We start from the raw sequence: 17,385 nt of genomic DNA, 5'->3' as shown, positions 1-17,385 counted from the left end.
TGGAGATATGGCTCAGTTGTAGAGAGCATGCTTAACAAAACCATAGATTCCATTTTGGTGAGCTTGAAAAACTTGTCTAAATACTAAAAAATATTTAAGTTCTCATTTTACAAGATGGTAACAGTGAAGACTGATGTCCCACCTGTATACAGATCCAGGAGAAAAGAGACTGAGTATGAAATTGGGTTGGTAGAATACTTGGTAATATGCACAAGGCTCTGGGTTCTAGCTTCAGCAGTGTGCATAAACTGGGCATGCTGGTGTGTGCCTGTGATCCTATCACTTGGATCACCAGTTACATAGAGACTCTGAGGCCAGACTGGGATACATGAGTTCCTATTTCAAATAAAATGATGTGAAAACAAATGTCATTAGTTGCATACAATTCTTCACTGAAAGTGAAATACTTAATGTTTGAGGAGCAAGGCATTACCACTTGATGGCAGTATTACCAAAATTTTACATTATGGCTTTAGGACTAGATAAAGCAAGATTAGATAAGTGTAACACGTGTAGTTAAGAAATAAGGTAAATGTAACAAAGTTATTAATGGAGTAAGCTCAGATTATTTTTAAAAGGAGAGCACACTTAGCTTCTAAGTCACATTTGGACAGACTTTTCAATCTTGCAGGTTTCATTTCCATACAAAATGAAATGATGCTATGGATCAGTGGTGGGAACAGGGCTCCTGAAGCAGCTCTGCTGAGATGTCCTCTAAGTTTCTGAAGGAGGCTGTCTAGAAGCCAGTATCAGTTGTTAGCAGTCAGTTATAGCAAAGGAAGGTGAAGAAGAATATCATTACAGACTTTAAACTTGTTTAATTTATTTGTTGTCTGGCATTATGTAGTCCATTATGCCTCTGCCTCTCACATGCAGGCCCAAGCCACTGCAGCCAGTGTACAGCTACCCTTTCTCTAGTAATGATGTCTACTGTCAGATACTAAACTTTATTGTTCTCGATGGTATATTTAAAATTTAACTATGCGGGCTGGAGAGATGGCTCAGAGGTTAGAGCATCAACTGCTCTCCGAGAGGTCCTGAGTTCAATTCCCAGCAACCAGATGGTGGCTCACAACCATCTGTAATGGGATCTGATGTAGTCTTCTGGTGGGTCTGAAGACAGCGACAGTATATTCACATACATACAACAAATAAAAAGATTTAATTATGCTCTAACTTGAAATATTATTTAGTTACATTAGGAAAAGCAGATTTAACTAGTCATTTGACACTTCCATTTGAAAGGATGTAATATTAAGGAATATATACCTTTTCATTTTTTTTTTTTAAGGACCACTAAACCTAAAAGAGCATGTTTTTGAAAAAGAAGATGTGCCAACCCATTATATAATACCAAATTTGAGTCATAATACAAAATTTACCTATAAAAGAATGTTATTTGCCTGAATTTAGTGCATTTCAACTTGTTACCCCTCAGAATCACAAGTATTCCAATAAAAAATCAAAGGCAGTTTTAAAAAAATGGACTTTAAGTAAAAATATAAAAATACAACGTTGTCTCTTTTAAAACATGATTTACATATCCAGGAAGTTTTAAACTTCCAAATGTGAAACAGTCTTGTGTTACGATAAGTCCCCTTTACTTGTCAATGTAACAAAACAGTTTACTTGACAGTGATATTTATGATGCTGACATCCTCGTAAGGCTTATCGGTTTTGGGATTGACTTTAACATTGGAAATCCTCTGCACAACCTCCATTCCTTTAGTCACTCGTCCGAACACGGTGTGCTTATTATCAAGCCAAGGCTATATTGGAGAAAAAAATGGAAAATCTTGGTAAACCCTAATTTATGAAATCACATCCACTGAGTGAACAAGTGACAATTTAAATTTCACTTCATTTTAGTATGTATTTATAATAAAATGCAATACTTTGACAATGAATACTCAGCTTTAAAGGTTGTTCTCAGTTTATATGGAAAAGATAAAAGGCCTTATGCTTATTCTGTGGTATCCTTGGGGCATTAGTCTGCCCACCATAACAGAAAGATGGTGGTCAGTTGTAATAGAATGGCATAGAGCTAACAACACCTAGCATAAGTGCTGGCTTATTATTAAATAGTATTATTTAGAAATTATTAAGTAGGAAAAAAATGGTTCAGTTTTTTTTTTTCAAATTTCAATCTGGTTGCTCAAATCAATAGATGAAGATATGATACAAAAATTGTAGTAATTTTTATATTTAGGCCAAAGGGAGTTGGAAGATATTTACCCAGTGGTAAGTTACTTGTAAATGGTTTGAAAATAAGACTCCAGATGTTTTCCAAAGGAATGTCATATGAAAAAGCAAGACAATCTGGAATGGTTTAAGAAGACTGTACTTTGGCATAATTGAGACGGTGTATGGTGGCTTTGCTACTTAACTTGATTTTTATCCAGTTAAGTGTTTCCTCATTACTGAGAACAGGGAGCACCAACACTGAATGAACGTACTGTGAATGTTACATTAGACTACAATCCTGGCAGGTACTTACAAATCCTTTTTCTTTAGTGTTTGGTGTATGATTTAGTTTACACTGCATACCTTTTCTGCTTTTGGAGAACTGTATATAAAAGGAGCTATGTAGCCTTATACTGAGTTTCATCAGATCTACATTGCAGCTGATAGGCTGGTAATAATAAGGTTTTGGCCTAGAATGTCATTATCACTTACACTCTCAGAGACCCCCCCCCCAAAAAGTGAAGATTTTGTTTTAAAATTAGGAAATTATAATCTTAATTTCTCTAATCAAAGGATGAAGCTAGACATGGTACCACACATCTATAACCCCACCACTTGACAGACTGATGCTGAGGCAGGAGAACTGCAAGTTAAAGGCCAGCTTGGGCTTAGTTATATATGATTTTGTCTTAAAAACTAAAAATAAAAAGCACTAAATATTCAAAGGATGAGGAAATTGGCCACAACAGGTGAAATAATTTGTTTCAGATTGCAAAAAGTTAGTAGTGGCAGAGCAGAGATGAAACTCAAGTACCCTGAACATAAAACATTGTATTTCCTACTAGACTGAAATAGTGTGTTTTAAATTCAGTTGTTACACAGTTTAAAATTCAATCTCTAAATTCTTTTCATCGTCCATCTAGACAGATATAATAGTATGAGGACAGAATAATGCAGATACCCAGTGAAACTCACTTTCTCAGATGATAAACCATTAACATTCATTTATAGATAATGTATTATACTCACCGTTGGTACTACCGTTATGAAAAACTGGGATCCATTTGTATTTGATCCAGCATTGGCCATGCTGAGTGTGTATGGTCTGTCATGTCGTAATGTTGAATGGAATTCATCCTCAAACTCTCCTCCCCATATGCTTTCTCCCCCCATGCCAGTACCTGTTGGATCTCCTGTCTGAATCATGAAGCCCTGGTAACAGAAAGTATAAAAACAATACCTTATCTTTTTATATGTAATCTGGGTATGTGAGTACAGTTTTTATCTCTCTATCAAGAGAGCTTTGTAGTCAGTGAAATCTTCCACATTGCTTAAATTATTTCATGACTACATTAACCAAATAGTAAGTTTGGATGTTAGATTTCCATTGCTGAATCACTACTTATTCAACTACTGAAACAAAAATGCAAATATCATTTAACGCATTATTTTTCCTGACAGTCCACAGAGAGTTATAGGATTTATAGTCTCTTGTGTCTTACATCATTGCTTTCATGCTCATCCCTTTCCATTCCTCCAGTAATCTGGCTTTCCTAGTGGACCACTTGACTAACTTCATCAGAGCCTTAGTATATGATTTTTCATTTTGCCATTTTCTGACCTACCAGGTACCAATCACTGTGCAATGCTGTACAAAATTCTGGGACCAAGTTCACTCTTCTTCAGGTTCTCAGAGGTTGCATGTTATTATTGATCTTCTATTTTCCAGGTCTCTCTATATTATTTAGCTACTAGGTCAGTATATATATCTTGACACACTCTATACATTCATGACCATACACTCATTTTGGTTCTTACCATCCATTTTCTTACATTTTAATAAAGTGGTATGTGTTAAAGAAGGGTTCATGAGTCTTGTTATACAATAACATACTTTCATTTAAATCACATGAGATGTATAATTTACCTTAATTATACGGTGGAATGTATGCCCATTGTAATAACCATTTCTGCTGTGAACACAGAAGTTCTCCACAGTCTTGGGACACCTATATTAAAAATATGAAATTATTGAGTTTTAATTTTTTTTTCTGAAGTTCCATTTTCTAAATTTCTCAAGATCTTCTAAACACATCAGGACAGTCTTTGATAATCTGATCTCAGGACAAATGACAGCAGAAGCACAGGTAGTGTACTCTCATGGTCTATCTTTACACAACTGCATATTTTGATGATAATAATGGTATTTCAAGATCATTTAGCAGTTTAAAAATCCAAAGACAGCACCTTAATATACATACATGCAGCCAAGCATGGTGGTATACGCCTTTAATCCCAGCACACAAGAGGCAGAGGCAGGAAAAAAACTGCGAGTTCAAGGCCAGCCTGGTCTACAAAGCAAGTTCTAGGACAGTCAAGACTACACAGAAAAACCCGGTCTCATCTCAAAAACAAAAACAAACAAAAAAAGATACATACATAGTAATATTTATTTCTGGGAAAAATAATTTTCTTATAAAAACAATGTTATAGTTCAGTGGTTCCTGCACTTATTCATAGAAATGGCATCTTCTAAGGTTAATCAATTTTAAGTGACAATCATTCACTAAGAATATGAAATTTAGTCTATTACTAACCTCATGAAATTATTTCATTATCACACAATACCTCTCAGATCTGAAAATAAAAAGGGGAATAAGAGAATCCTGCCTCAAGTACTGATGCGTATGTACCAAGCAGTTGGAAGGGACTGTTCACGAATCTGTAACTCTTAGTTCTTTACTTAGTACCAAGTTATTATATTCAAAATAATCACATTTGATTGAGAACATTATAAAAGACATCAACTCTTACATCCAGGAAAGCCAGAGATAATCTTATTATATTTAGTATTAATAATGTATTTTACAAATATTTTAACTGTATAGAAGACTTTTCAACTATAGAAATAATTTAAAGTCCTTATGTTGTTCATTGGAATTCACTTTAAAATTGTAGGTGTCTAACAAATTCCAAAAAAAAAATTACTATCCTTACCTGAAGAATTTGCTTTGGGAGTAAAGTTGTCTACAAAAAAAAATCCCATAAAACCTAATAGGATGTTCAGTTACTGGTACCAGTAGTAGGCACACTTATTATCTTTAGAGTTCTTCTTCACAGTCTTCTGTTTTGTATGATGCTGGCGACTGAAAAGGGCCTTGTGCATAGAACTGTCCTATCACTGACAGCACTCAGAGCCAGCATATTTTGTCCTCACAATAGGCTGCATTAAAACTGATCTCTTTCTCTAGAACAACTTAGGTATCAAAATATTAAGAATTAAATGTTTTATCCAAACAAATAATTCAAAATTCATGAAAGTAACAAAATTTAAGTTACACTTCAAATATACACATTGACATCGGTGTTTGTGGAAGGCAACAAAGGTTATACTTACTCAACAGGAAAAAGTTTGATGTGAATGTCTCCCATGCTTGTATGGACAATGGCACTATCTGAAACTCGCTTCGGTCCTTCAGCTTGAGTAGCTGCCATGACTTCTTCTTTAGAAGGTTTCTCATTAAAAACATCTCTGTCAGAATCGGCACTTTTTGTATCTTCTGGTTCTCGTTTGGTAAACTGAAGAAAAAAAATTGAACAGTTGAATTAAACAACTTACCAAGTAAAAACTTAAAAGTAAAATTTTACTTTTTAAGGAAAGTAAGAATTCACAACAAACCTGGAATAACCTCAGAAACCAGGAATGTAAAAAGGAACCATGGGCTAGAGAGGGGGAATAGTGGGATACAGGTGAGCTTTAACTGTGGAGAGGGAGAAACTCTTTTATTCACCTAAAAATACATATAAACCTATAAGTGTATGTGTATACATATATAATTTAATGGAGTTATACAATTTGGGCTGGCAGTGCTACCCCCAAGAACCACAGACTTACAAAAAAATCTCAGTACCAGATATAAGTTGTTTGTCATTGGAGCCCAAGACACCACCCAAACAATATAGGTTACTGCCACTGCCTATGGTTGCCTCTCAGGTTGAAGGTAAGGCTTCACGCAGTTTGGACACAGGACTGAGGATCTGAGCTAGGTCTGAGCTGAAAGCCTCCACCCTAAGGCTTTCATAGTACTGGAAGGAGGAAAGCAACCAGCAGTCCTACCTTACTTTGATACTTAGGATCTACAACAATGATCGGCATGCATGATATCCCTAAGGTGTAATAGTGGCACGCATACCTTGGAGGAGCCAACAGTTGTCTAATTGTACTTAAGGCCCACACAAGAGGAGGGAAATCATGTCCAGAACTGGAAGCCCAACTTCCTGAGCTAGGTGGTCATGGACCTTACAGGTAAAGCTTAAATCATTACTTTACTAAAACAGCATAATTTCTAACTGTATTCTAAATACCTATCCTTACAGCTACAAATAAGTATAGCTGTCATTCCTTTTCAAAAAAAAAAAAAACAAACCTTCCCTTTGTAACAGTGGAAACTATTACAAAAAGCCGCCGCCACCACCACCACCACCACCACCACCACCACCACCACCACCACCACCACCACAACAAAAATGCAGAGAGCAACTGATCATGTATTGTCCACATCTGCAACATAACTCTTGTACCTAAGGCTGGGAGAACATGGAAGAGGGGGAAGTGGCATAAGATTATAGGAGCCAGAGGCTAGGAAATCTGCTGTAAAATTATGATTCCCAGAAATGATAGGGAAGCGTTTACCCATCCTATCTTAACAATATGGCTACCTAAACAAGATCTGAATAAGTACAGTACCAATAGACATGCTAACATGGAATAGGGAGATCTCTCAGGTCCTCAAGCTTAAGGAACTGCAAGCAACTGAAGAAGGTTAAAAGCAAGAGAAGTAGTTTTCCCCAGAGATGAATCCTCTAATTGGTTATCCAATACCAATTAGCTCTAAAATCATATACATGTAAGTAATACTAAAAGGACCAAGTAAATTGTATTTATACATTTATATATATATGAAATATATGAGTAATATATATGTGTAACAATAACAGGAGACCATATATTTGAGGAGGAGAAAGGAAGTAATGGGGAGGGTTGGAATTAGAAATGGGAAAATGATGTAATTATATTTTAATTGAAGAAAAAAAAGCAATCCACATTGTAGTGATCATTTTCCAGCATAAGACAGGTAAAGCAGTTCAATTCTTCTCACATGGGATTCAGTTTCCTTTGGGGTTGAAATTCTCTTGATTACACAGGTAACCAGGTAACTTGTATTTGTGGCAGTTCAGTAGTCGTCTAGTCATAGCTGGAAACTTGCTGCTCACTTTCACAAGCAGACAACCTACATGTAAAAGCCATTTCTGCCATGTACTAATTATGTCACTTGGACAAAGTAAAATTTTTTCATTTTCTCACTAATAAACAGGGATTTATGAATATACCATATATATGAATTTACACAATACTTTTATTTCATGAGGTTGGATTTAAATGAATAATATAAAATTCATTAATATGTTACTTCTTAGCATTATTTAAGGCCAGAAACATTTGATAACACCGAAAGAAAATTCATACTATTGTCTAGATGCAACTTCTGAATAAAAATTCCTCTTCTTCAAACATTAAAAATGAGCATGTATAATTCAACCATCTGAGGAGGGTAAACTGGGAAAAGAAAGCCAAATAATATCTTAAGAACTAAAATTTTTTGTGAAATAGATAAAAATATTAGTATATATCAAGAATTATCTTTGATAATTTTAACTTCATTAGTAGCTAAATTACAGGTCAAAAACAGATCAACTAATTTCATTTAACATAATGAGTTTTAAATTATGACTCTGAGAGTTGTAAGAAAAATTCTCATGTTAAAAAATTTATCTATATTAGGTTAAAAGCTTGACTGGGCTTGGGCAACTGCTATGCCATACATAGCAAAATCAATTAATCAATTGATATGTTTATCAATTATGTTAGCTTCAACTCCTCCAGAGGCTTGCAATTCAGAGACATCAGATGAGTGAATCTGCACAGTACAAGGGGTCCGCCATTTGACGAAACTTTATGCACTTAATAGTGAAGCCATAGTAGTCTCTATTAACTTTAAATCATCTGGAGGAAGGAAGCAGTGTCCTAGATACCCCCATTCTTCCAACACAGATTAGTGATTTGTAATCCCAAAGCATGTTGCATACAATGAGAGAGGCACAGAAGAACACAAGCAGGTGAGTATGACTCAGTACTGATGTTAAAAGGTTTTGAAGCTGAGCCCTTAACCAGAATTTGAAAGGAAACGTGATTGAAAGAAAATATAGTTAAAAATAATAATTACTACAAATAGAATAAATCTGGTCTGGTTAGTGTAGTAAATAAAAAGGAAAAAGGGTAAAACCACAGAAGTGATAAAAGCCAGTTACAGACAACTGAGAGTCCTATTTAGAAAGTTGTTTGTAGTGTGAAGAACACAATGCTAGGGCAGAGGACTCTGTACTTTACGCTGGCTGCCTGATGGATGTGACTGTTCATAAGTAATTTAGAAGATTGATTTTAGCCCACTTAGTATTCTCCTCCCAGCCCTAAGGCCTGATCCCAGGGCTTTATGTATGCTGGGAAAAGTAAATGATCACTGAGCAACAATCCCAACAAGTGGTAGATTAGTTCTCCAGAGGAAGGAAGGATCCTCAGGAGTATACTGATCCACTGTAAGACTGTTAAAGTGAATGAAAAGTCAAGGAAATACAAAATGGATTCTATATGCACAGAGATATACATATGTGTATAAATCTCTAAAGAAACTGTGAAAAGTGCTGGGAAATTATGTTCAAGTGAAAAGTTGAAAACCAAAACATTTAAAAATCAAAAGTAAAAACTGTTGTAAATACAAGTATGGACATAATAATTAGTATCTTATTATCTTAGCACAAATAGTAATAGAAGCCAGATTGGAAAAATTTTAAGCATAAAGGGAAAGAATGCAAAAATACTTAGAAATAAACTTAGTTTAAAATTTTACAATATTAATGTGGTAGGATGGTGTTTTAGGTGTTTAGGAAGTTTGCTATCATTGCTAACATTCTCTAAGAAAATAAAACTACAGTAAGCTGGAAAAAACACTAATGTAATAGCCATCTCCAAGAATATTACATACCATATAAAATCGATTCTTTTTGAAAGATGTACAGACTATTGTTGGATCTGCTTGAATATTCTGAAGAACAGGGTTTTCAGAAGCTTTCATCTCTATGGTAGCTGCAGCTCGATGCTTTTTGGCTATTCCCTGAAATAGAGCCAGCTGCATCACTCTAATGTTTTCTTGCTTGCCTAAGATCCGCACACACCTGGAAAATACAAAAGTAGTTAATCTAACACAATTGCCAGAATTAGCCTGAGAGGAGAGCTCAGTGGATAAGTTGATTTGCAGGCCAGAGGAATGGAATTTGGATGCTTATTAGCCACATACAAACCAGGTAGGCCTACCATAGTCCCAGTGCTCTTGACAGGCTCCATAGGGCAAACTGGCTAGCTAGATTAGGCAGAAAAACTGCTTACCATCAACCTCTGACCACCTGCATATACATGCAGACACACCTGTACAAATGCACTTGTACTATAAATATGCAAGGAAAAAGACCCAGACAGAACTCCAATCATGACAGCTTGACACATGAAAAGTAAAAATCAACTGTCCTGGATTAGGGGTTTGTTCAGTGTGTAAGGTAAGTGCCGCTACACCTGATAGCCTGAATTCCATCCCCAAGAACCACAGGGTAGAATAAGTGAACTGGATCCACTAAGTTTTCTCCTTGACTTTCATGCATGCACTGTGGCATGGGCTCCCCTACACCAAAATAAAGAAATACATGTAAAAAGTTAAGTCAACTATCTGTTTTCTATATCCAAAGGACTAATGAAAGGTATCTTAAATATCTTTCTACCGAATTGCCCCCACAGTATTTTAAGTTGGAAGGTACTTTGGAAGACAACACAATAGCTTCTTATAAAAATACACTGGTATAATAGGATCCAGCAATTCAGCTCCTTAGTAGTTTTCCAAAGTATATGAAAATTTACACACACACACACACACACACACACACACACACACACACACACGCAAATGAAGCTTAAAGCAGCTTTATTTACTATAAATGCCACAACTTGGAAGAAACTAAGATATCCCTTACTAGCTTGCTAAACAATTGTTTGTAAAGACAATGGAATATTACATAGCTTTTTTTTTTCTTTGAAAAATGAGCTATCAGAATATAGAAAGAGGTAGAAGAATTTCAACTGCTATTATGAACTGAAAGAAATGAAAAGAAAGAAATGAAAGAATTAAGTGAAAGAATATGAAAAGGTTAAATACTGAATGACTAACATGTGATACTCTAGAAGCAGAAAAACCAGGGGAGAAAAACAGTAGTAGTAAACTGAGCACCAGGGCTCATGCTTGCATGTAACCCTAGCTACAGTGTAAGACCCTATTTAAAAAAAAAACAAAAACAAATTAATGAATAAGATTTAGCTTGTAATTACAAGATGGAGTAAGGAACAGTTGAGGCAGAGGCCTTTTGACTGATCATAAGTGATGAGCACAATGCACTTAACATTTGTCCAAACATAACGTATAATACCAAGAGGGACCCTTAGTGTAAACAATGAGTAGGCTTTAGGTGTTGTGATACATCAATGTAGGTTTCTATTAATTTGAATGGCGCTGAAAGAGCGGTCAGAGAATATATGGGAAAACTGTACCTTCTTCCCTATTTTGTTGTGAGCCTACAACTGCTTTAAAAATTCTATTCAAGATAAAACAGACTTTGGGGCTGGGAAGACAGCTTAGTGGGTAAAAGGACCTGAGTTCAGATCCCTAACACCTACAGCCATGTATGCACAAATCAGTGATTCTGCTACAGGGGAGGGAGGAGGGAAAGGCAAAGGCAGGCAGATCTTTGGAGCTTACTGGCTAACAAGTCTAGCCAAACTAGGTGAACTTCAAGTTCAGCAAGAGACACTCTTTCAAAAGAAATAAGGTGGAGAGCAATAAAGACAGTAACCTGACTTCTGGCGCATGCGCTCACACACAAATAAATAAAGCAGACCTGAATCGACGTTGATACAATTATCCCTCTGCATCCATAGGATCTATAGCTTAGATTCAAACTTCAGACTAAAAATACTTTGTTTTAAATCATCTATACTGAACATGTATACAATTTTTCCTGGTCATTATTCCATAAACAATATAGTACAACATGTATTTAGATAACATTTATAGTAGGAATTATAAATAATCTACTCATGGCTTAAGTATAGTAGCATATGCACTTTAGAGTTTGGAATCACAAGGTATCCTGGGACAACCCCATGCACAGCAAAGGTTGAGCGTAACCTTTTAGCCTGTTCCTATTATTACAACTCTTTTACAAGCCTTCAATGATTTCATATTATTAAGAACTACAAGATGGATCTATTTATATGTAGGAATGTACCGAACAAGAACTTTCTCAAAATCTCCGCTAAGTTCTTCTCCTTACATTCAGACATAGTATCTGACTGCAGAGACTCTGTACTAACATCAAATGGGCTATTTGCACAAAAGACTTACTGTGGTTTTATGCATTTTAGCCCTGCCTTTATGTCTAGCAGGATGTGATGCTGAATTCTGTGGTTAAAATATTTGGCAACATTTAACACAAGCCTGGCTAATTTAAATCAATAAGCAAAACACAGACCGAACCTTTTTTTTTTAAGGTAAAAAAAAAAAGAAAAACTGCGCCCCCCAACTTTGAAACTATGCATATCTTCTTTCTATTTATTTTATAAAAAAAAAAAAAGTGGAAACTTTTTACATAAGATTTCAAACAACTGAGAGACCACAGAAAGATCTAGTCAAAACATTTGGTTAAGTTTAGGCTTTTGGGACCTTTCCACTCTGTTTGGAACAAACAAAACTCTCATTGTTCCCAGTAGAGGAAATGATCCCCAATAACTGCATTTAAGATAAATAAATCATGTTAAAGCTTACCGATTTGTTTCTACATTTATTACTTTAATGCCCAGCATTGTTCCATACAGCACGAAGTGTCCAGTTTCATCAAAAACGATATTAATTAATCTTACAGCATCCACTTTCTCCAGCTCACGTTCCACAGCCATTCGCCGGCCAAACTCCATGTCTGGTAGTTGTTGCCTCATCTGTTGTAGTTCAGTAAACATCTAGGAAATAAGCTAAGCATTAATTAAATAACTACATATATACTCACACGTGCATATATAAATTAAGACTGAGCACTGAATAGAAAAGGAACACATTGAGAGCTAGTAAGAATTTGTATATTCATATAATTTTAGAGGCATTCTAAATCCTACAAACAGGAAGTTAAAGAAGATATTGTTGACTTCAATCACAAGTAGTTCAAGCCCAATGTGGGTTGTTCCTGGCTGTGATTCCCTCAGTCTAAAGTCTGAGGCAGGAGCACTGTGAGCTCTATGCTAGCCTGGCTACACAGTGAGTGTGCCCAGCCTGGCCCAGACTATGAATCCCAGTCTCAAACAAAACAACATACAAATAACAAATCTGTATTTCAGGGGTGTATAGCTTTCTTGAGGGTTAAGTGCTTAAGGCCCTGGGTTTGATCTCCATCACCCTCCTACACCCAAAAATACTATACAAATAGTTATTGATTTTTCTAACTTAAATACACTAAACCAGTTGACTTATATTACTAGTGCTATCTTCATAAAAATGATACACCTGCCCTCTAGAAGCCTCAGAGTAGCACTTTCAATGAAACATAGTGCAATTCACATAAGCAATTAAAATTTTTAGTAGGCACATTATGTAGAGTAAAAAAGTTGGAATTTATTGTCTTCAACCTAATATATGTAAAATATTACCATTTCTATAAAAATTAATAAATGGAAAAAAACAGTTTTTTGGTTACTGCCTTGGAATATTACATGTATATTGGCTCATCTCTATTTGGTCTAGATACAGCCAGGAGACAAGTGACATGGCAGCTGGACCTGCTAGTCTATACACAGTTTCAGCATTTGGGAAGATGAGGCAGAATAGCTTGGGCTACAAGAAAGTTCCAGGCCAGCATAGATGAGAGAGTGAAGCCCTTTCCTCACATCCCACAAACAAGCAAACAAAGTGAGTCACATGAATAGTAGCTACTCATAACAGGCAACACAGCTACATATAGCCTGTGAAATCCTGTGTAAGAATCATGAAAAGAATATACAGCAAATATTAAATTTTGTTTACTAACTTTTCAAAAAAGTTATTTATTTATGTGTGTATGTGTGGCTGTGTATATGTATGTGGGTGCCTGTGGAGGCCAAAAGAGAATGTAACATCTCTTGGAACTGGAGACATAGGTAGTTGTGAACTGTCTACCATGGGTACTGGTAACTAAATTTGGGTCCTACGCAAGAACAGTAAAGCACTCTTGACCACTGAGCATTCTCTCCAGCTCCGTGTTGAGTAACTCTACTATCTTGCTATATCAAAATTAGAACATCAGAAACTATTTCAAGTTATTTTGATATGAGCAGTTGATTAATATTAGCTGAATGTGTTTAGAAAACAATGGTTTTTAGGGGAAGCTTGTAGCTTGGAAATATGGTTTACTTTTGCTATTTAATGCACCATTTTCAAGATGTGGGTTACATCATGAATACTTTGTGTTAGTACTCGCAGATATGATCTTGTTATTCAACATTTAAGGCATGGAGGACGGGGCGTAGCTCACACCTCATTATGGATAACAATAGGCTAGGCTCACGTCCCATCGACTTACAGCTCCTTATGTGTGTCATGTCTATGTTAACTAAATTCTCTACTGTTTCTAGACAAAGGAAGAAAAATATACAGAACTATGAAAACAAGAGGTATCCTGAGAGTTTGAGTTGTGAACGCACGACCTTATAGTTCAGCTTTCGTGACTCTAGATACTGCTTATTTATGTGCCCAAAATAACCTAGAGTGCTGGACTAAGTTTTAGTAGTGGAAGATTCATAATTATTTTTGCTGAAGACTTACTTAGCTTTCAAGACATAAGGTCTACAGACAGCCATCTATCCATATATTTATTTCATTAATATTCAACTTGGTAAACGCCTCAGTAGAATCTTTTTACAATATTCTGGCATTCAAAGCTTGGCATTCAATTCATACACAACTGCACTGACACATGCAGTGATCCTGTATACCTCAGCTAATAAATATTAACAGATAAAAAAGCTCACATTCAACTTCTGTTATACTAGACTAGTTAGTCTTAAGTCACTGCAGTTTTCCCACTCATACTAGGCAGCCATCTTCCAAATCCAAAAGAAGCACTCCCAGGGAATGTAGGATTCAAGTTATTACTACTTTTTATACACACATTTATATTTATGTTTGATACTACAAGTAACTAAACTGACATTCGGTCTTCTTTTGCCAAACTCTCATTCTGAATCTCAACTTCTGCCATAGTTTTACTCCTGATCTCCTCTGGTCACATCAGTCCTACCACCTCAACAAACATTGAGAAAAATAATGAAGAAGTATCACATGGTCAATGTACAGAAGAGCATCAATGGAAGATTAAAGACAACTGAACAGTATCTTTCAATATGTGATAAGAGAAAATAACCATCAATATGCATTATGTAGAAAAATATCCTTTATGAAATAGCAAAACAAAGACTATTAGAAAAGTAAAATCTGATTGAATTGCACTTACACTTAATGATTCATCAAAGACCCTCATGAGTTTTCCAGTTAAAAATCTGAAAATTCTAACTTTTCTGTCTGATCCAATGGTTGCTATTTTCTTCCCATCAGGTGAAAAGCATATGCTGGTTGGATATGCCTTACATTTGGCAAATTCATATAAATCTGTGTCCGTTTTATACTCCCAGTTCACATTTTTAGGGAATTTATATTCATGCGGAGGTCCAGTCCAGTACTCAATCATTCCGGATTTGTCAGAAGACACCACTGCTTTGTAAACTGGGTTTAGTCTTATTTGAGTAAGAGGGGATACATGGAGTTTGTCAAAAATATGAAGTGGCTGGTTATCTCCTCGACCATCATAAATGAAAATTTTTCCTGTACTCTTCTCAGAAGCAGCAACTGATGATATGGCATCTCCTGGGCAATATATCCACTCACATTGTCCAGGAAAATAGCTAAAGCATTACAAATTGAGAAGGAGAAAAGGAAGGTCAATACAATAAGCATCCCTCCCTAGCCCATCATTCAAATCAAAATGTTCTGGCCAACCATTAGCCAGTTTAGGATTCATTGCTTAAATGTAACAGACAGGGAGGAACTACTTAGAATAGCTACTAAATTTCTCTTTACTTTTTTTTTTCTTGCAGTACTAGGAATAGAGTCCAGGGCTTTTTGCATAGTAAGTGCTTGCTCAACCTTTGAGCTATACCCCAGTCCTGAATTCCCTCTTTCTACTGTCATCAGTGTAACAACAATATGACACCAACCCACAAGAGGAGAATTGAATACTTATTTCAGATGGGTAGTTAGGAAACTTAATCATATCTGGGTCTTACGGTATTCTGAGACATTGGGTGTCTATGGAACAGTTTATATGTATACCCTTTAATAGGTTAGCATGTAATAGTATACTTTGTAATTCATGCTTGGGACATTTATAATCAAAATAGTTAGATTGTGACTAAGCTCAAAAGAACTACTTATTGCCTTATCTTGATATTAAAACTATAAGCATTGGACATGTTCTATGATGATCAATGTGCAAATATGAACTTGATATATTTAGTCTACATACCAAACTTTTAATATATGTTATCTCCTGGAAAGAAGTCAGCTTTAAAGCTACAATATTATACCATTCATCATAGTGTTGATGCTCACAGCCTTTCTTGAACTCTTCAATTAGAACTTCTATAAGTTCTGAAGTAGACTCTTTTGAGTATTCTCAAGGAGCTAATGTTCAACTATTTATTATTTTCAAAAATATCAAAAAGTCTGGGGAAACAAACTGGAAATAAGAGAAGATCAAGATAGGTAAATCTAACCAGAGTTAACACTGATTAGCTTTTGTGGCTCATAAAACCTGATTACAAACCATATTCCAAAGTTTAGATTTGATTTATAGACATAATTCAGTTCACAGTAGGACTTTTTAGATAGTCTTTAAGACTATGGAAATGAACTAAATCTTTCTAGATTTAGGACTAAATGAGATTACAGGATGGGAGCCTAATCTAATAAGCCCATGACCTTATCTGCCCCAACTCCTGTCTCCTTTAACCAAACGAGGAAATGCTATGAAGCAGGAAGACACCCCTCATAAGAAGTGAAATTACAGGCTGGAGAGATGGCTCAGCGGTTAAGAGCACTGACTGCTCTTCCAGAAGTCCTGAGTTCAATTCCCAGCAACCACATGGTGGCTCACAACCATCTTTAATGGGATCTGATGCCCTCTTCTAGTGTGTCTGAAGACAGTGATAGTGACATACATTAAATAAATAAATAAATAAATAAATAAATAAATTTTTAAGAAAAATGAAATGAGATGGCTAGCATTGAACCTTGGTTCTGTGGGGTAAAAGCTTGTTTTTTAAAGTTGTGTAGCTTAAGGTCTGTGGCTATGTCAATCAAGCAAAGCAAGTTCCTAAACATTCTGATAATGGTAGGACTTTTAAGTTGACATTTATTTGGATATAAGTAATTAGTACATTATCTTTTAAAAAGCCTTGTTTAAAACAATGTGCAAGACTTATTACTGTACCTTATAAATATACAAGTTTGTATATTCAAAGTAAGTATAATATAGTAAGGAAGCTATTCTATTAGCAGTTAGGCATGATAGGTCTTCATTAATTTACTAAGTGGTATTAGCTGGTTATGATGAATCTTTGGTATGATACTGTTTCAGTATTTCAAGGTAGATCTTTGAGTCTGAGGTCATCCTGATCAACAGAGCGAGTTTCAGGATAGCCAGGGCTACACAGAGAAACCCTATCTAGAAAAACAAACAAATAAACAAAAAAGAAAAACTTGTGACAATGAAAAAAGCCTCCAAACAACACAAGGATGTTCCCTGACTTTTCCATGTAAATCCACCAATGGTAAGCTAATATATTCTGTTGAAAAATAGCCTGTGATATGCTTCACTAAGTTACACACACACACACACACACACACACACACGGAGAGAGAGAGAGAGAGAGAGAGGGAGAGGGAGAGAGAGAGAGAGAGAGAGAGA

At 35.6% G+C, this 17,385-nt stretch overlaps 1 protein-coding gene across 4 annotated transcripts in view; it reads right to left on the bottom strand.

The window, feature by feature from the left end:
• Positions 1-1,472: 1,472 nt before the first annotated feature.
• Positions 1,473-17,385, bottom strand: part of Ppwd1 (peptidylprolyl isomerase domain and WD repeat containing 1) — a 22,531-nt gene continuing 6,618 nt past the window's right edge. For all 4 annotated transcript variants that reach the window (XM_028784107.1, XM_028784111.1, XM_028784113.1 and 1 more), the window contains 7 exons: positions 14,875-15,322; positions 12,165-12,355; positions 9,285-9,474; positions 5,582-5,763; positions 4,112-4,193; positions 3,214-3,396; positions 1,473-1,769 (listed from right to left, as the gene is read on the bottom strand). In XM_028784107.1, coding sequence (XP_028639940.1) covers positions 1,626-1,769; positions 3,214-3,396; positions 4,112-4,193; positions 5,582-5,763; positions 9,285-9,474; positions 12,165-12,355; positions 14,875-15,322 — 1,420 coding nt within the window. In that variant the 3' untranslated portion in view covers positions 1,473-1,625. The remainder of the gene's footprint in view (positions 1,770-3,213; positions 3,397-4,111; positions 4,194-5,581; positions 5,764-9,284; positions 9,475-12,164; positions 12,356-14,874; positions 15,323-17,385) is intronic.

The sequence above is a fragment of the Grammomys surdaster genome, unplaced genomic scaffold (assembly GCF_004785775.1).
Source record: "Grammomys surdaster isolate TR1022 unplaced genomic scaffold, NIH_TR_1.0 99, whole genome shotgun sequence".
NCBI lineage: Eukaryota > Metazoa > Chordata > Mammalia > Rodentia > Muridae > Grammomys > Grammomys surdaster.
Note: the sequence above shows the minus strand (reverse complement) of the source record. Positions and strands in the feature narration are given on the sequence as shown.